Here is a 20,851-nt window from a genome sequence, read left to right as displayed (position 1 = left end):
GCACAGGTTGGCACCCTGCCCTTGTGAAGCCACAGAGGCTGGGGCTGGCCCCTGCGAAGGGTCCCAGGCTGTGTGTGTGGTGGGGAGGGAGCGAGGAGAAACTCAGGCAATTGATGACCATGGAGGTGAAAACCCGTGAGGGGCAAACCTCAGTGGAGAAATCTGCAGGGAGTTGAAAGAGACTGTACTGAGCACTGGTTTTTTCCGTGGTGGAAGCAGCGGGGCTCCTTGGAGCTATGGTTGCCCCAGTGCAGGACTGAGCCTGGTAGTCCCCCCGCCCTCCTTCTCGGTTCCTAGTCATCTCCATACATCTCAGCTTTGCTCATCTCTGGGTGAAGTGAAACTGAACTGGGTCTTTCCTGCAGTGTCCCAGAAAGCTAGGGAAGCCAGTCACCCTATTCTCCCTTTGTTGGTGAGGGAAACTTCTCCTTCCTGGCGCTGAGCAATGCCAGCCTGGAGGACGGATGACACAGACAAAATGAAGCTCTTTTGTCCAATTATTCTCAGGTTTTTTGTTCTATTCTGTTGCGGATGTTTCTAAGGTGGACACCTACGCCCTCCCAGGGCTGTTTCTGTTCATGGAGAGCAGTCTAATTATTGATCTCTGTGGGGGTGGGGTGGGGACAGAGGCTCAGTTCTTCTGTCCTCTTAGTGACAATACTCCCTCCATCTGAATTTTCCTACTTCTAACCCAAAGCCACACCAACATGATCTTTCCCCCACATCTAGCACTTAATTATAGCAGGAATTTCAGAGACTGTGGTGAGTAGATAATGTCTCAGGGGTCAAAGTAAAGAAAACATATCTGCCTTGGGTGGAAGATCTGTGCGTTCTCCAGGCATTCAGCCTATACTCTGAGGAGGTAAGCAACGTGTCTTCAGCACAAACCATTCACTGCAGAATGAAGCTGCTTCTGCATGAAGACTTTGAGGTACAATATAAAAAGCTTGCCATCAAGATACTTCTCTTCATTATCCTCTCTTCAAAGTCATTTTATATTAACCACTTTTGGGAAAATAGCTAATTTACATTCTAATGAAATGAATACACACAACCAGCCAAATCTCTGTGTCTTGAAACACAGAAGTAGTATCAGTAGCATAGCAAGTTGTAAAATATCCTGGATTTCAAGGCAGATGCCATGTGTTGAGGGTCCCAGCTCTGCCATTTTCTAAAATTTACCTGTAAGTCATGGTCTCTTTAAAACTGAAATAATAATCTCTGATCTGTTCTCTGGGTGTTCTCATCTCCATAGCTCTCAATGGACACAGTATTATCGTTACGTAATCCCTGTTACATGTCTGCATATTCTTTTAAGAAATCATCTTCATTAAACACTTAGAAAGTAAACTGGTTAGAGATGACCCTTAAATGTCTGTTTTTGCTACTCTGGAAATGTGGGGGCTCTCCACTTTAATCTTCTATGGAAAGATACCAAGTTTACCTTGATTAACAGAAACACAGTTGTGGTAAGAGATGCGTGAAAGGGAGAGATGAATCTTCAGTATGGGGATTTAATTCCATTTGCAATTAGGTGAGGTGGAGATACAGGAAAGTCAGAAATAACTAAAATATAACCTTCAAAGATAAATTTTTGTATAATAGTTCAGCTGGCTGAAAGACATAAACTTCTACAACAGTAAGTAGAAGTGAACACAGACAGTCCTCTATTGATGAAGGCCAAAGATTTCATACATTATGTGAAGGATTAGTTTAGTCCAGCAAGCATAATAGTTAATTTACAAAAATAAAAAGCAGAAAGAATTTGAGACAAGATATAGCATAAAATTAAATTCTTGTATTTTTCCTTAAAGGGGTATTTAGTTTCCTATGATTTTTAAAGCAGCATTTGTTAATTTATATTAATGTTATTTTTAAGACACATTTCCTCTTGGTTTACTGATTTAATTTAATCCCTGTACTTTCCTGTTCCTCCTCCAAGGTAAGCAATCTAATTCTTGTTATGTACATTGTTCTGTTCATAGGATTCCTTAAAGTTATATATTATTGTTTTATGGACATACATTTTCATTTTATGTAAATTTAATCATTTCTGTTGTGTAATTTTCTGAGTACATTTATTATATAAACATCGCTGTATGCCGTTATGGTTATCTAGCCTGTAGCAGCCAAGTGATACATGGCATCTCCTTGATGTGTAACCTTCACATTTTGACCTTTGCTCTCCCAATAATGGACACTGGGTTTGATGGTTCCCTTCTACCTTTCATGAAGAAGCTGTAGTGAACTTCTTAGTACATGTACTGTAATTACCCTGGATGAGAATGTTTTCAATATACATTTCTAGGAGCAAGATTACCAGGTTATTTGCTTTGTGTTGACTAAAAATGGTAGTAAACTGCTTTCCAGAATACTGCCATAGTTAACTGTGAGAGGTCCAAAGTCTCAAATCTCCACCAATGCTGGCACACTCCTCAAGAGTACTGAAACTTTCAGTGATTAAAGAAATAATTATACTGAGTATCTATGATATACCCCTGGCTCTGTTCTATGTGCGAGAGGTACAGGGGAGACATAGTACTGATAGAACAGAAGGACCTGATCTAATTTTGGTATTGATAGTGAAAATTCTCCAAGAAGAGGAAGTGATATTTGATCTGAACTTTAAAGACAAGGTAAAGGCCAATGAAGGGTCAGTGAGAAGAGAAATAAGGCAAGCTAAGTACTCCAATCAGAAGGGAGGGTGTGTGCCAAGAAGGCCTGATATGGACATGAATATAGCTTTTGTGAGAAAATTTGAAAGCACTAGGTACTATCACTACACACCCACCAGAAAGGCTAAAATAATAAGGACCTGTTATACACTTGCAGGTGAGGGTATAAGACAGATGTAACCGTCTTTCATTGCTGGTGGGAGAGGAAGATGGCACAAAGTAAAAACCTATACAAAAGTTTCATAAAGACTTAGGTTTCTCAAAAAGTTAAAAAAAATTACCATATGATCCAGGAATTCCACTTCTGAGAATATAATCAAAATAATTCAAAATCAGATCTTGAAGAGATAAGACTACATACTTATATTCATTGAAGAATTATTCACAATGGCCAGAGGTGGAAGCAACATTGTCAGATGAATAGATAAAGGAAATATGGTATGTACCTACAATGAGTTATTACTCAGCCATAAAAAAAGGTAGAAAGTTTGTCATATGCTACAACAGGGATAATAATCCTTGATAACTTTATGCTAAGTAAAGCAAGCCAGTCACAAAAAGGCAAATACTGCATGATTCACATATATGATATATCTAAAATAGTCAAATTCTTAGAGTGGTGGTTACCACGAGCTAGGCCAAGGGGAAAAGGAAAGTTGTTTAATAGGTATAGAGTTTTAGTTGTGCAAGATAAAAAGGTTCTAGAGATATGTTTCACAACAATGGGCATAACAGTTAATACTACTGTACTGTATACTTAAAATGGTTCAAATAGTAAATGTGTTTTTTCCATATTAACAAAACAAGTTCACAGCAGCTTTATTCACAACAGTCCCTAACTGGCAGAATATCTGAAGAGATATTTTTCCAAAGAAGATATATATTTAATAGATGACCAACAGGTACATGAAAAGATGTTCAACATCACTAATCATCAGGGAGATGCAAATCAAAACCAGGTATTTAATCTATTTCAAAGGTGGCAAGACCATACAATGGAGGAAAGACAGTCTTTTCAATAAGTGGTGCTGGGAAAACTAGACAGGTACATGTAAAAGAATGAAATTAAAGTACTCTATAACACCACGTACAAAATAAACACAAAATGGATTAAAGACCTGAATGTAGGACCAAGTACTGTAAAACTCTTTGGGATCAACATGTAAACAGCTATATTTAAAACAGATAACCAACAAGAACCTACGTACAGCATAGGGAACTCTGCTCAGGAGTCCGTAATAACCTAAGTGAGAAAAGAACTTGAGAAAGAATAGATACATGTATATACTCTGCTGTGCGCCTGAAATTAACACAACATCGTGAATCAACCATAGTCCAGTGTAAAATGAAACTTTAAAGAACGAGGTGGCTTGCTCAAGCTATTGTTTCTATCTTGATGCCTCTGTTCTTATTTACTAGGTGAAAGCCTCCATTTTTCTACCCTAGCTCAGTTGTCCTGCCTCTGTGGTTTGTTCCGCAGTTCTTGGCCTATGTTAAGTCTTCTTTTATCCTGTAGCTCAGTCTATCAAATGACTTATCATTTACTGTAGTTGGTTGTTTATGTTTGATCCCGTGGTAGAAACAATGATAGCCCCCACCAAGATGTCCTAGTCTCTGGAAACTGTGGATATGTTTCCTTGCATAGCAACACTGACTTTAGTAAATATGGTGAGATTAAGGACCTTGAGACCGAGAGATGATCTGGGTGGATCCACTCTCGGATCTTACAAGCAGAGAGACTTTCCTGCTTTTGAGCCAGCTTTTTCCTCCTTCAGTAGAGAGATATGATGATGATGACTGCAGAAGGGTCAGAGAGATGTGAAGTTGCTGCCTTTGAAGACAGAGGAAGAGGGGGCCATGAGCCAAGGAATGCAGGAGCCTCTAGAAACTGGGAAAGGCAAGGAAACAGTCTCTTCCCTTAGAGCCTCTAACATGGAACAACACTTGGCCAGCCTCTATACTTTAACCCCGAAACTTGTCACTCTTCTGACCTTTTTGTCATTTTGAGCCACTAGGTCTGTAGTAATATTTTCTATAAGATAGTAAGAGAAAATTAATACAATCTCCAAATATGTGAAAATTTTGAAGACTCCATGGAAACTCTATGACCCTCACTCCCAAAACTCTGTCTGGCATGTAGAAAATAATCAGAAAATGTTTAAATGAACCAGATGTTCTCCCTCCTCCTACTGCAGGTCACAGAATAATCCTGTCATTTGTCAGCATCATTCTCTTATCCCCTTCACCTCACCAAAGACAATTCCTTTCTCCATTCAGACACTTTGCTTTCCCTTTCCTGTCTCTATCATGTTTCCTCAGGTAATCCATCTCTGTGGTGTGAGTACTATGGATTCTGGTTAGCCAGCATATCTGAAAAATGGATACTGTCAATGGTACTATGGAAGAAAAACGTAAAACACACAAAACACACATTTTGAAAACTAATAGAAAGATAAAAACATTGATTCCCTCAGAAAATAGTAAATAGAGACAATAAGACAAAGAAAGCTCACATATCACTACGAATTGTCATTACCATTTTAACAGTGTTTTGTCATCTGTCTTGAACTCATTCATTACGTATTTATTACCTACAATATATTGGGCATCGTAACAGTTCTCAAGCCAGCTAATCACAAGATTAGTTAATTGAATCAACTTATTGCTTAGTGATTATCAATCTCTTATTTTTAATGACTACACTACTGATTTAACCTATGAACATATTAAATGTTAAACATACAGATACCCAGGTACATTCTATTTCTAATATTGTAGGTCACTAGATGATGAACAATATATTAAGGGAGGGAAAAAATAAAGCAAACTGAAGCAGCAGGAAAATGATAGAAAAATAATAAAAGTCAACCTTAATATTGAGTACTTACCATGTGTCAAGTGTTAAGTTCTTAAGATGAATTATCTCATTTCATCCTCAAAACCCTATGAAATTTTCCCTTCATTTTAAAAACAAGGAAAGTAAAGCCCAGAGAGATAATAACTGTTGATCAGGCACATGCTGCTTAATTTGGAGATGGGATTGGAACCTAGGGAAGATCCTCTGGAGGAGGGCATGGTGACCCACTCCAGTATTCTTGCCTCAAGAACCCCATGGACAGAGGAGCCTGGCAAGCTAGAGTCCATGGGGTTGCAAAGTCAGACACAGCTAAAGTCACTGAGCACACACAAAGCTGATTCCAGAGTCACACTCTGCTCTTCCTCTGTAGTGGCAAGCAGATAACAGTGAAGAAGCATATTGTTTCTTTTTTTTCAAATTAAACACTTATTCGTAAAGAAACTCAAACACACTGGATTTATTCCCTAAGAGTTCACACATGTCCCAAGAACAACACACTTTTAGGCACTGAACACAGAGAAAAATGATGGTCCCAGGAGGAGGACAGGAAGGTAAGAAGGGATATATTGTCCTTTCTTTTACCAGGAGCTTCCTAATCTCAGCACACTTTTCAACTAACAAATTGTTGACACTGGATGAAAATTAAGAATAAAATTAACACTGGAATGTTTGCCTGGCTAGATAAATCAAGTGCTCAAAATAATGGTATCACAGAGGAAAATCAGAAACCTGAATAACTGGTGCAACATCTAGCTTCCAGAAACCCTGAAGAGACAATCCCAAAACATGGAAAACAAAGTTGTATTTCTATTAGACATAAATGTGTATTTAATAGGTCTCTATTTCTATATAAATCTCAAGATACAGGAAAATGGGGTTATCAAGTCCTTGCCACTACTGATAAGCTACTGAAAGCCAAAGCAGATGATACTTAGAAATTTCCAACTTATTATACTTCTAAAAAATATCCATAAATGAGATAGTTGCTCAAAAAACAGAATGACAAGATTCAAAATGACACATTTTTCCATGCTTATTATGTATAATATAATGACTTGAGATCATCTCTTTCATGAGAAAAATTGACAGAAGTTGAAGATGAAATGATGAAGTTCCAGTGTGACTGAATGGGCTTCCCTGGTAGCTCAGCTGTGTGACTGACACTATAATCAATAAACTGACATTTGCAAACCTAACTTTGACTAAAAAACAGTCAGAAAATCCAGAGTGTAAATATGCTCCCAGTAACTTAGGGGTTGATCATTCTGAAGTCTTGGTTGCCAGAGGGAGCTTTTTCTTGATTTTCAACAGGGCCTGAACTGGTCTCCAAGAATAAACCTCAGTACTGCACTGGTCTTTTCAAAGTAGAAGCATTTGAGACATACCTGACCAATGCAAACCATCATCTTTTAAAGGTGCAATCTCCTGACAAACATGAAAAAAGCTAAGCTCACAGTCTTCTCTTCCAAACGACATGTTCTATGTGACCAGTCCTATTTCACATTCTTTGAACATATATGTTAGTCCCACTTAGGTTACTTCTGTCCTGTTGTTTTTTGCTGACCCACCACCAGTCATTTCCTTCCTGCTCAAGTCCTTTGCCACCTGAAAGTTATGTTTTGAAAACTATACTTGAGTTAACCATCCCCAAAATGAATCCCCAGCCTTTTTCTAATAATTTATTATTCATGATCCATCAATGAGTTATAAAAATGAAATGACTTTGTACTGTGTTGTCATCTCCCGACATCCCCTGCCCTCCCCCCCAAAAAAATGAACAAAAAATACTTACAATGGTTCCTAGCCAGGAGCATTTTATCCTTTATTCACTAGTGGTAAATGAGTCAGATATGAGTTGGCCAGGAAAAGAGCTGCTTTACCCAAAGTCTTAGTGCAAAATGAGTCATCTCACTCCAAACACCAATATATTCTCCAAAATAACTGGCAAGAAATTTCCTATAAAAAGAATCTTGCCTTCACCCTTTTCCATCCATTTAGCTCTGATTTTTCTAATTTTTCAATTTCCTGTGTACTTATAACATTGCATTCATAACAAAGGCCCAAGCACATTTCTACCTCTTTACCTCATTGTGAAAGCCATTTTTTCCTATATCAAGTAGGAAGACAATTCTGATAGCATTCCTGTGAAAAGAAGAAACGCTCTGTGGCTTTCAAGGGTTTTCCCTGTCTGACTCTCTGTGATGAAATTCATGCATGGTTCAACAGAAATGCAAAAGCCAGTTCTAGAAGAATTTTTCTTTTTCACTGATGAAAAAGTGAGTTCAAAGCCAAAGAGAATATTTCAAGCAAAACCATTTTCCTTCCCACAAGAAAAATCAATCAAAATAGATACAATCTGTTTAAAACTGATAAAGAAACATGAATTCAAGCCACAAACTTCAACTTCGCTCCCCTGTACATCAGAACATTCACATCCCCCCCCCATTCTTTCTCTGCCATCAGATGAAGCTTAAAAATCACTGTGAACTGAAGTCAGGGTCAAGTCCCTGTGGTTTATCAGGAGTAAAGCATGCTGTGTACCTGAGGATAAACAAACATGCTTACAGAGCAATTCCTCCAAAGTCCCGAGATTTTTATATTACATGGGGCTCACAACAGGACTTACTATTCTTAATTATTCTAAGCTCTGCAATTTAACGGGAGAAATGACTTACAATTCACTTCACCCAGGCTAGAATTTAGCTTTGCTTCTCTGTATTAAATGAATTCTAAAGAATAGCTATGCTCCTTTTACATCCAACACTAACAGATGTTAGTTTCCTTAGTTTTACAGCCCTCAAATGACAGACAACTAACTGTATTTGGCCTTGGGAATAACTACAACACCTCTGAATTATGAACTTGGTTTGGTTCTTAGCTAGGAACAGCAGGGGGTTAGTTCATATTATCAGATGTAAAATAAGTTTTACCTTATGCTCCAGATACCCATAGGAAGATGCCTTTTTAAGTGGCTGTAGTAAGAAAAAACAATTGCACAAAAATGAAATCTATTATTCAATGTATCTCCTGCTCTTTATGGACAAAGCAAGATGTTAAATACATTAAACTCTGAATACCCAGTAAAAGCAAGAAAGCTAAAACTTCGAATTTTTGCATTCTTGGGAAAACTGCCAACCTATGTACTAGTAGCAGGATCTGTGTAATTAACGGTGATGTTATTGACGGAGGGAGTTCAATTTCACTCTCAGAAGCAATTTAGAAGTACAAGCTGGCAGAGCGTTAGTAAAGCCTCACCTAGTCATCTTTAAACTGGAGAAATGTGACTCTGAAGTCATCCACAGAGAGCAGCATTACTTTTCGTACATTTGTGGGGGTTTTGGTCTTAGTACATGTAAAAGAAATCCTGAATGTAGCCTGGTCTGTTGAACACCAAAATGTACATACATTTCTTAAAAGGAGAAGCAATCTTAGGTCATCATTTTTTTCCCTGAAAGGTATTCATATGAAGACTTACTAAAATCAGCTCCTTATCATAAAGTAAAATAATATCAGACCCAAGTCCACACATTCCTTTACACACATTCCTATCTCCTGGAGGTAACTTTTCTCTTCATCCAGTAGTTGTATGTCATGGACAGTCATGGAAGGTTATCCAGCTGACAAGCCATACCTCCAGCTTCTGTTCGCCTTAATATTAGTAGTTTCAGAAATATGAGAAAAAGAAAAATAGTATCTTGAAAAACAGAGATAACTAAGGAAAGAAGTCCATAAGAAGCTTTTTCCATAATGATCTGCACTAAATTATCCACCAAGGCGTGATTTTTCTCACCATCTATCTCATCCCTCTATATCTGTGAACGGCAACCACATGCTCCAGCTCTGTGCTTCTTGCGGAGAATGAAACATCAATTCCTGAGAGCCGACAGCATGCGCTGTGGCCTCTATGGCTTCTGAGAAGACAGGTGGTGAAAGTGGAGGAGTCAGGTGAGGAAGCGCCTGGAGAGAGGTTCACGAGCGCTAATGATGAGCCTGGATGTAACCGAAAGTAGTGACCCCCTCCCCGTGTTGTGTTCGTACCTGTTGTCTTCTTCAGCAAACGGCTGTTCGACATCCACCGTCAGGGAGGCCAGGGCAGAAACAGTCTCTGTCTCCTCTTGCAGCTGAGCCCCAGCCAGGGCACAGCCCCTTGGCATCGCCGCCATCCTTAGCGACTTCCAGTATTTGCCTAGGAAAACAAAACAAATGTTAAAACAGTATTTATCAGGATACTTGTATAGGTCCAACTCAGAGTAGTTGTTAAAATTCAGTGTTATAAAAATAAAAAAAAATTCACAGTTATACACAGTTGTAATTTGATTTCTTAACTTTATGATTAAGTGTTTTTCTCAGCCTAGAATGCCAAGTTGTGAAGGGTTCATATTCCCAAGCCTGAGTCTCTCCCTCGCTCAGAAATTAATAAAGTGAGGAATAATCCAGGGTCTAATGAACTCACCATCAGACTGACAGCTGTCCCTGCATCTAAGGAAGCAAACTCTGGGGACTGTGCCCTCTGGGTAAGCCTCACCAGACGAGGAGGTAGAACTCTTACAGAGAAACTGAATGAAGTAGTAATGTGAAAAACTGCTACTTAAGCCATTAACTTTTTTTTTTTTTTAATGAGGTTGGAATATTAAAGGAAAAGAAAAGCCCAGAAATGCCAGCAGGAATTGAATGGCAGCTTTGCCAGAACAATCAGGTTTGTTAGTCCTGGATGTTCTTTCTTTCTCAACCCCAGGGTGTGTACTAGAACAATAACTGATTTAAAACTTTAATATATGCATTGGCTGATGTTGGCGCCCTTCCATAAGTTATACGATGTTTCTTTTTTTAAGGAAGGCAGGGGAAGGAAAATGAGAGGAAAATAGGAAGCAATTTCATGAGAACATGCCAGTGGGATATATATGAAAGAATAGAGTCAATAGCCTTTTTGCAGTCCTTGTGCCATTTTTTTTTTTCCTTTGTGAAGTGTTCCATGGCCCCCCAAAAAGCAGGAGAATCTCCCTAGGTGCTGACATGACTAACCTCCCCAGGTAAGAACAATCTCGACAGCCTGACCAATTAAGTGAGAAGTTGGCATGGTAAGTAGCTTTTTCCAAAAACTAAATAAACAGAAGTCAGGCTAGAGTAGAAAAGACAAGTGGGTGACTACTGGATTGGGGAGTAAGATAACTGGGTTCTCGCCCCAATTCTGCCTCTAACCATCCTATCATGCTGGCAGGGCCCTTTGGCACTTCATTTCTGCTTCTCAAAAACAGTGGGATAACCTCAGATTCTTACCAGCTATACCTAAATTTTCATCGTTGGCCTTTCCTTATCTTGAAAGTGAAGGTGAAGTTGCTCAGTCGTGTCCAACTCTTGGTGACCCCGTGGACTGTAGCCCACCAGGTTCCTCCGTCCATGGGATTCTCCAGGCAAGAATACTGGAGTGGGTTGCCATTTCCTTCTCCAGGGGATCTTCCCAAACCAGGGATTGAACCCAGGTCTCCTGCATTGCAGGCAGACGCTTTAACCTCTGAGCCACCAGGGAAGCCCTTCCTTATCTTACTGCTTCACAAAGGAGTGGATGTCATATCATGCGAGTGGGGGAGACCCAGTCTCCCCATCTGCCCCTCATGTCAACAGAACCTTCTGACAGTTATCTACTACTACAACTTTATTGTTCGGATCACCTAGTCTGACTGAAGCCAGGTTTTTAATTTCGACCAAATGATAGAAATTCTAAATGAATGCATTCACGAAGTAACATTTTTTGAAAGCCAGGGTTGTACCAGATGTTGAAGGACACAAAGATGCTTCCCTAACAGCAAGGAATTCATGGTCTAGTTGAGAAAGCCCTTTGAGTTAATGAATCATGACAATTCTATGTGGAAAAGGCCCGAGTGATCCTGAGATTCCTCTCAGTAATAAGAAGAATGTATACTTTTGAGGCCAGGAAGATGAGCAAAAACTTGCCAGAAAAAACAACACTTGACCAAGTATTTGAAAGACCATCAGAAGCTAGTTAAGCTCAAACAGAGGAAGATGGCGGTGGTGAGGTATTCCGAGAAGAGCAAATAGTGTACAGAAATGTGCAGAGACCCAGGTGTCTGTTTTTTACCAGGGTAACAAGTCCACTGCCAGGCACAAGCGTAATGTGGGCAGTATGGAAGACAGTGCGAGAGACTGCTGTCATAGGCAAGGGCTAATTAAACACACAATCGCAAAGAACATGTCAGGGATCTTCGCCTTCAACGTGTGGGTGATGAGGGGCCATTTTAAACAGAAGAGACAGAGCATCAGGTTTAAATTTCTCAAAAACCCTTCTGGAGAAATTATGGACAACTGATCAGCAGATGATGAGAGTGGTGGCAGGAAAACCAATTTCGCATCTTGGCAAAAATACAGGCAGGAAATATGATGTCTAAACTAAAAATAAGGGGGCGGAACAAAAATAAAGAGATGGACTAAAGAGAGGTTTAGGAGGTGAGCAATGGAAATGTATCTATCTTGTCTTTAATAGCTTCCTAAGTCTCTCAACTTTGAAAGATAATCCTGACTTGAGAGTTCCAATCCTAGAACCTAATTTCTCTACATCACAATGTCATTATCGTGTTACCCAAGTTGGAAATGTCAAATTCCATCTGTAAGTGCTTTCACAAAATATTATTATTAGTCATTATTGTAGCACATGATATTCACAAAGCAGGTGATTCTGGAAATCATCACTTCCTTTTTCTCTGGAGTGACAAATGTGAGACCTCTCACAAATAAACAACAGGCGATTTTACAGGTTAAATTATATATAATAGAAAACTAGTGTTATTGAGCTCCCAGTATGTGCCAAGGACTGTGCTAGGTATTGTCACATGTATAATTTAGTTTAATCCTCATGACAATTAAATATGCAATGTTAGATAATTTTTTGTCTGAGAACACATGGCTAACAAGCGGAGGAGGGGAAATCCTCACTCAGGACTGCCTGAGTCCAGGATGTTTCTTCCTCTGTGAGCTGCTGTCCTCCTATATTTGGTCCTGCTCTATCATCTCCCTACCACCCAAAAAAATATACAAATAGATGCAATATATGAAATCTGAAAAGAATTATGCACAAGGCAAAACAGTTTTATATATTACATCCCTTTACCAAAGAAATCATCTTTGGTAATAACAAATTACCTTTCTTCCTTAGATATGTGCCTCAGTTGATCTGCCTTTCTCTGGCTTTATGGCATGGGTGTATCACAGCTTGTGAGACAACCACGTGGAGACTAGTCATTTCTCATTACCTTTATTTCTCATAGTCTACTGCAAGTGCTGGGCTGCTTCACTGATGAAGCTCTCGTGAAGCTGGAGACAAGAGCTCAGAGAAGAGTACCCTTTTTAAAGTGATGTGTTTCCCACCACGTGGCTGAAGGCACTGTTAGGCACAGTCCTCCTGGAGCCTGTGGAGCCTACCCCAAGTTTCTGAGGCCTGTAGGGTTGTCCGTCACAGAACTGTATTGCTAGAGTTCCCGCGGTCCACATGGGTAGCTTTCTTCAAACCAGGTACCGAACTGAGAAGAGAACCAGAGGCCTGTTTCATGCAGTTACAACCAAGAGTTGCCTAGTGTCACTGGAAGGTCTTTTGACTAAGCTAATTGTGTGAAATTTTCCTCATGAGTACTTTAGGCTCTAAAGGGAACCCTAAAAGTCAGGATTTATAGATTGAGGACCCCATACTAGTCCCAGAGAAGTCATCTGGGAACAATGTCCACATTTATAAAATGATGGTGGTGGGACTGATGATAATGAAAGGTCTCTTCCTGCTCTAAATGGTTGTGATTCTTCTGATTTCATGTTACATATCACTCTTTGATATTATCAGAATAAATTTGTTACAGCAGAAAACCTCACATTTCTGTGAGCCTATGAACCCTTGAAGAGGTCAGCAAACTGTTTTAGATAATATGGCACATCAGAATAACCCAGGGTTTTAATTTTCAAGCATTGTATTTTTCCCTCAGTAAGAGACATCTTTACTCCCTAAACACAATCAGCACAGAAGGGCAATCTTAATAAAATCATTCAGCAGAAATGACAATGATCCTTCAAAGTTTAGTCTTTATGTGAGTACTGAGACAGATTTTAAATAACTGAGACCTTTTCAATAAAATTTATCGTGTATTAAATATCCTGCTAAGTTAAGATTAAACATTCAAAGCTTGGCTTTTATCCAGATGTACGAAGTTCTTCACTCAGAAGTAATCCCAGATTTTAAATTCAATATAGCCTTTAGCAATGCCTATAAAAACAAGGGAAATATTCTACATTAATAATGCACTTATAGGTGACTATCTCTTTATAAAGAAGAATAATTAAAATGGAGGTATGTATAGGAAGACTGTGCAATACGTAGTCAATTCAAACCATACAATTTATGGGTTATATTTTCACGTGATGGGTAGTTTTTTGTTTGCCTCTACAGAAACATACGTGCTAGAAAAGTCCTGTCTGTTGGCATGGGAATAATAGCCCCATTAGCATGTAAGAGAAATGAAGCAAGATTTACTGCTTTTTCAGGAGCTGCTGTTCATAAAGTAGAATATTAGTAACCAGCCACCAGTGTGTTATTCTCCTAAGGAAATAAAACTGGCAAAAGAGAGAGGCTTTCCATTAAAACTGGGACACAGACAATCCGTCTTTGATCATATATTCTATCCTTATTCATTTTTCCTACTCTGTAAATCTTCCCACTGTTCAGCACTTTTTGAGGGGGTAGTTATTTGATCTCATTATTCTGCATTTGTATTTGGTAAAAGGTAAAGCAAAGAATGAATCTAAAAGGTAAAAACTAGATAAAAGAATACAGAGAGTCAAGAATTAGAGGTGGGGGACCCAGATGGAGTGTCAGTGGGTCTGACAGGAGCCATGAGAGGACGTTGGACAGGGGCTGTGTTATCAGACTTCAGCATAAACCAGACTTTTGATAATGATCAGTTTGGAAAAATAGGTACTTGTTGACACACGAAGGTCTGTGGTCTGTGTTAAAAATAACACATCCACCAGATGTTTTCCCAACCAAAGCCTTGTGAGAGTCTGAAAACCTCTTGATACCACAGCCTTACCCTTCCATCACCACTGGGAGCCTCAGACTCACTTCTCCAATATGTTCTTGCCACTTAAATGATGACCTCTTTTGTCATTACATACCATGTTACCATAGGAAAAGAGGCTGGCACTGACATAAAGTTCTTCCAACTCCTTCAACCTTAGAGATTAAACACCCGAGACTTAGAAGGGGCCTGTTTGTTATTGTTGTTCAGTTGCTAAGTCGTGTCCCACTCTTTGTGACCCCACGGTCCGCAGCACACCCGGCTTCCCTGTCCTTCACTACCTCCTGGAGTTTGCTCAGATTCATGTCCATTGAGTCAGTGACGCTATCTAACCATCTCATCTTCTGCCACCCTCTTCTCCTTTTGCCTTCAGTCTTTCCCAGCATGGGGTTTTTCCAATGTGTCACCTCTTCCCATCAGGTGGCCAAAGTATTGGAGCTTCAGCTTCAGCATCAGTCCTTTCAATGAATGTTCAGCGTTGATTTCCTTTAGAATTTACAAGGGGCTAGGTTCAGGGATTCTCCAGACCTCAGAGCTTGTTAGCACTTTTTAAATTCATTTCTGTATTCTTCCTGTCTATTCTCATTCAGTTTATCACCCACACTGCTATGACAGTCTTCATAAAACGACTTCGCTCCCGTTTCGGAATACTAAACCCTTAGAGAAAAGTAACTGCTCCCACTGGCAGCTCAGGAGTTCCACACTGTGAGCTCTGTCTTTCAGGTTCAGGAAGATATATTTTTTTAGCTAAATGGACTTTTCTGGGATCCAATGCACTGTATATATGCAAAAACAGATATATTGGAAGTTGGTTTATAAATAGAGTGATCAGGTAATTCTTCATCCATGCTGGGGCAATTTTGAGGTTTAAAATGGGGCTAAAAATAAAAATTATATGTTGTAGAAATACTTATTAGTCAACAATTTATCTTTAATCTGTGGGCCTATTAAAAAAGTTCTATTCAAAAATTATTTTCACAACTATTAGTTATTTATTCTAAGAAATAAAAATAGCACAACTCATATATGCCAAAGCATACAACCAACTCTTAAAACATTATCTTAACATTAGAAAACAACAAATTGAATTATGACTTTTGGTAAATGTTTACATACATATGTTAATCAGTTCTGTGGTCATATACTTACTGATACAGTATCAGTGGTATTTTTTGTTTCAACAAGGTCTAAATGTTTTAGATTCATAAAATTGCCTGAAATTTTCTTCAAAGGAAAGTTTTGCAGTCAAAGAATGTTAAATGGTGGCATCTTTACTCTTCTTGAGAGACTGTAATATTTCTGGTAGACAGATACTGTCTCTACATGTGCAGTGCTATCTGTCAAGCTCAGAGTAGTATCTGCTAAATGTGGAATATTTTCACTTCCAGTTTCTAAAACACTGAAGCATTTCACACCAAATATCTTCATGACAACTGGCCTCTTCCTCCTTTCAGAGTACCTTTGGCAAATGTTTTATGTAAGCCAGACTTATCAAAATAGTTTTCTCCATTTGTAACTTCAAATTTTATTCACCAAATTTAGATACTGCAAAATCATTTGACTTGTCAAATTTCATTACATTACAGGACAGAAAATAAATTTATCCAGCTAAGAATAATTATATCAGTGATTCTATCAACAAATATACATCTTTGAAAACCTAGTTACAGATTTTCAAAAGCAAATCTTGTACATGATTTGAGTGCTTATTCTTTAGTAGGTTCATTGATTCTTTTGCTTTTTTAGGGATCAATTTAAATGTTTTCCTTTTGCAAACAATGTCTCCTATAATTCTTTAAAAGTTCCAAAGGTTATATCTTTGCTTCATTTCATGACTATTTCTTTTTTTTTAGTTTGTTTTTTCCCCGAGTTCTCATTAAAATTTTTTTCCCATTTATTTTTATTAGTTGGAGGTTAATTACTTTACAATATTATAGTAGTTTTTGCCATACATTGACATGAATCAGCCATGGATTTACATGTGTTCCCCATCCTGAACCCCCCTCCCCATTTCATGACTATTTCTTATCAGCTTCATTGAGGTATAGTTTTATATAGTCAATCAAATTTACCAGCTTTAAGGGCAGCTTATGATGCATTCTGGTAAATGCATGCAGTCCTATAACCACTATAGCAATTAAAGCATATAATATTCTCTTCAACCCAAAAAGTTCTTTTTGCTCTTTGGAGGTAATTTCTTACCCTTCTTCTTGGTCCCTAACAATCACTAAAATTCTACCATTGTACTTCTGCCTTTTCTAGAATTTCATAGAAATGGAACCATATACTATGTAGTCTTTAACATCTTTCACTTAACATAATATTTTTGAGAGTCTAAAGATTTCTTCATTGGAATCCCCTGGTGGCCCAGTGGTTAGGACTCCTGCTTACACTGCAGAGGGCATGGGTTTGATCCCTGGTTGGGGAACTAAGATCTCTTGCTGCTTAGCCTGCCCCCACAAAAACTTCTTTATCATCTTTGTCTTGGTTTCTTTGAATGTAAGCATATGCTCTTTCTTTTGTCTGGTTTCTTTGATGTTCCTCAGTGTGATTTTATTCATATTTATTCTGCCAGTGACTGATCAAATTTCTTGGATTTGTGGATGTGTAATTTTCAGCATATTTATGAAATGTTTTCCCATTATTTCTTCAAATATTTTCCCCAATGCTGCCTTTTGTGGGACTCCAATTATAGGTATATTAAAATGAGTCATATTGTCCCATATCCCACTAATATACTTTTTCAGTATTTTTCTCTCTATTCTTCACTTTGGATACTTTCTGTTCTTCAACTTCACCATTTCCACCACACACCACCCCCCTGCTTTTTTTCTTTTGTCTTCTATAATGTATAATCTGCCAATAATCCTCTAGGTTGCAGAATTTTTAAATTTCAAATTAAAAAAAACTGTCTCTAAAACTTCCATGATTTTTTGCATTTTTCAGTTTTCTCTGCATTGATTGCACTTTCCTCCTTACATTGGGAGTAACATTCTCATCTTAATTTCACCATACTTTGCATTACCAAGTCAGTTTCTATTAACTGATTTGTCTTCTGGTTCTAGGTCATATTTTGCTACTTCATTGTTGGGCTGGCAATTTTCATTTGGATGCTTGATGTTAATTTGAACACTTTTGGTTGAATTTTGTGTTCTTTGAAAGCACTGGGCTTTGTTTGAGCATGCAGTTAAATTACTTGAAATCAGTATGAACTTTCAGAGGATACTTGTGCTGTTAGACCAACTCCAGGGCAGGCTTTAGTATACAATTAGTTTAGCCCTGTAACTAAGATGAAATCATTTGATATCTCTACATGATGCTTTGTATATTACAAGATCTTTCTACTCTAGCTTGTGGGAATGAAAATTACTCCCAGTTCTGTTTGAACTCCTTGAATTGTTTAACCTACAGTTTTCCACTGGTTAGTTCCCCAGCCTTGTGGAGTTCCACCTCATGTATGGAAAGGTAAATAAGACAACTGTTTAAGGAAGCTTATAGATACACAGAGCTCTTTCTTTGTGTAGCAACTTCATCCCAAATATTCTGCCTCAAAAATTCCAGTCACTTCAGTTTTCCCAAACTCTGATCACTTGATCTTCAACTTAGAAAAACTGCTAGACTTACTATTTGAATTCTCTCTCCCTATGCTCCACCTGGAACTTGCCACTTATTAGTAAGTCCACACAATTGGAATAATTTTCTTTCTTTTTCCTTGTTTCCTGCTAGGATCAGAGGCCTTCACTGTCTGCTGTTCAGTGCCCCAAAACAGCCTTCCACACTGTTTCTACATTGTTGGTGGGTATGCAAATGGATGCAGCCACTATGGAAAATAGTATGAAGGTTCCTCAAAACACCAGACTGGCCATATGATCCAGCAATCCCACTCCTAGGCATACATCCTGACAAAGCTATAATTAAAGAAGAAACATGCACCCCTATGTTCATAGCAGTGCTATTCACAATAGCCAAGACATGGAAGCAACCTAAATGTTCATTGACAGACGACTGGATAAAGATGTGGTACATGTATATAACAGAATACTACTCAACCATACGAAAGAATGAAATAATGCCATCTGCCATAACATGGATGGACCTAGAGATTATAATACTAATTGAGGTTAAGTCAGAAAGAGAAAGACAAATACCATACATCACTGATATGTGGAATCTAAAATATGGCACAATTGAACTTATCTACAAAACAGAAACAGGTTCAGACATAATCAAAAAGACTTTTGGTTGTCAAGGGGGAGGGTGGTTAGAGAGCAATGGATTGGGAGTTTGGGATTAGCAGATGCAAACTATTATATATAGAATGGATAAGCTACAAGGTCCTACTGCATAGCAGGGAACCCTATTCAATATCCTGTGATAAACCATAATGGAAAAGAATATGAAAAAAAAGTATGTATAACTGAGTCACTTTGCTGCATACAGCAGAAATGAACACTGTAGATAAACTATACATCAGTAAAGTAAATTTTTAAAAAGTATTTGTATATTTTTTCTTAGTTTCCTTTTATTTCTGATCAACAGGCAATTCCTACATATGTAGTTAGTTATTCATCTGTGGAGTTAGAGGTCCATTTATTGAATATTTTGACTAGTGAATTCTGATAAGAAAAATGTCATCAAAATTCAGAAAGCTCATTTATAATTTCTTCAATATTATTATAGAATAGTCCTCTCAAACATTTCTAAAGCATGATTGATAATGGGCAGCAAAGAGAGAAATTTTGTCCTGCTTTGCTGAAGATGTTTCTTTATCATCAATATCAGTTGTATTTTAAAAACTTTGTATTTCATTTAATTGCATTTCACCCTGTGTTTACATATAGTTAAATTTTGAGAAAAATACCATAATCTTTCACTGATAGATTATCAATACATTTTTATATTATATTTATACTTATATTATTCTTAAGCTTTTAATAAAATTTAAGGAATTTGGTACTATGTAATTAATGCAAAAATGCATTTCTGTTCTTTATGTTCTAGCAGAATGTAAACATGTGTATTAATATGAAATCAAAGATTGTATTCTCAGTGTTAGATTTTCACTGTAATTTATAACAGCACCTATATTAATGTCCTAAGTTTTATTTTTGGTAGATTTATCTCCAAAAACTTTAATTCCATGAACTGAATGAAAAATATCCAACCATTATTAAAATGAACTAATTTTTTTTTTGCTTAAAGTATCCCAAGGACACTGCATCTTCAACCAAGATATTCTTCTAGCCACGTCAACAAATACGTATTATCTCACTCTGGAGCTTGGAAAAAAAACAACTTCAAATTGGAAACACATTAAAAAACTACATTAAAAACTAAAAGCACAGTAATTTTATCTAAATAAAAATTCATTCTTCATGAGTAATAGTTAAACACACCTTCTGCAACTGCACTTGTTAAATTGTTCCCTGTGGCCTTCAGTTCAGTTGTGACCCGATAACCGCCGCACACCAGGCCTTCCTGTCCATCACCAACTCCTGGAGTCCACCCAAACCCAAGTCCATCGAGTTGGTGATGCCATCCAACCATCTCATCCTCTGTCGTCTGCTTCTCCTCCGGCCCTCAGTCTTTCCCAGCATCAGGGTCTTTTCAAATGAGTCGGCACTTCGCATCAGGTGGCCAAAGTATTGGAGTTTCAGCTTCAGCATCAGTCCTTCCTATGAACACCCAGGACTTATCTCCTTCAGGATGGACTGGTTGGATCTCCTTGCAGTCCAAAGGACTCTCAAGAGTCTTCTCCAACACCACAGTTCAAAAGCATCAATTCTTCGGCACTCAGCTTTCTTCACAGTCCAACTCTCACATCCATACATGACCACTGGAAAAACCATAGCCTTGACTAGATGGACCTTTGTTGACAAGTAATGTCTCTGCTTTTTAATATGCTGTCTAGGTTGTTCATAACTTTCCTTCCAAGGAGTAAGTGTCTTTTAATTTCATGGCTGCAATCACAATCTGCAGTGATTTTGGAGCCCCCAAAAATAAAGTCAGCCACTGTTTCTACTGTTTCCCCATCTATTTGCCATGAAGTGATGGGACCGGATGCCATGATCTTAGTTTTCTGAATGCTGAGCTTTAAGCCAACTTTTTCACTCTCCTCTTTCATCAAGAAGCTCTTTAATTCTTCACTTTCTGCCATAAAGGTGGTGTCATCTGCATATCTGAGGTTATTGATATTTCTCCCAGCAATCTAATTCATTTTTTATTCTTTCTTTGATTGCCTGTAGCCT

The 20,851-nt window shown here is 38.1% G+C and overlaps 1 protein-coding gene and 1 long non-coding RNA gene across 2 annotated transcripts in view; one reads left to right on the top strand and one right to left on the bottom strand.

Moving 5' to 3' along the window:
* Window positions 1-20,851, bottom strand: part of HDAC9 (histone deacetylase 9) — a 986,419-nt gene that overhangs the window by 6,138 nt on the left and 959,430 nt on the right. The window contains exon 26 of the mRNA XM_043872541.1: window positions 9,571-9,718. Coding sequence (XP_043728476.1) covers window positions 9,571-9,718 — 148 coding nt within the window. The remainder of the gene's footprint in view (window positions 1-9,570; window positions 9,719-20,851) is intronic.
* On the top strand, window positions 9,712-20,143 carry LOC122674319. The gene is made up of 3 exons (XR_006334952.1): window positions 9,712-10,228; window positions 18,330-18,398; window positions 19,806-20,143. It is a non-coding gene; the product is annotated as an uncharacterized LOC122674319 (long non-coding RNA).

This window comes from Cervus elaphus, chromosome 18, assembly GCF_910594005.1.
Source record: "Cervus elaphus chromosome 18, mCerEla1.1, whole genome shotgun sequence".
Classification (NCBI taxonomy): Eukaryota; Metazoa; Chordata; class Mammalia; order Artiodactyla; family Cervidae; genus Cervus; species Cervus elaphus.
The sequence above is the reverse complement of the archived record's forward strand: the minus strand, read 5'-3'. Positions and strand labels throughout refer to the sequence as shown.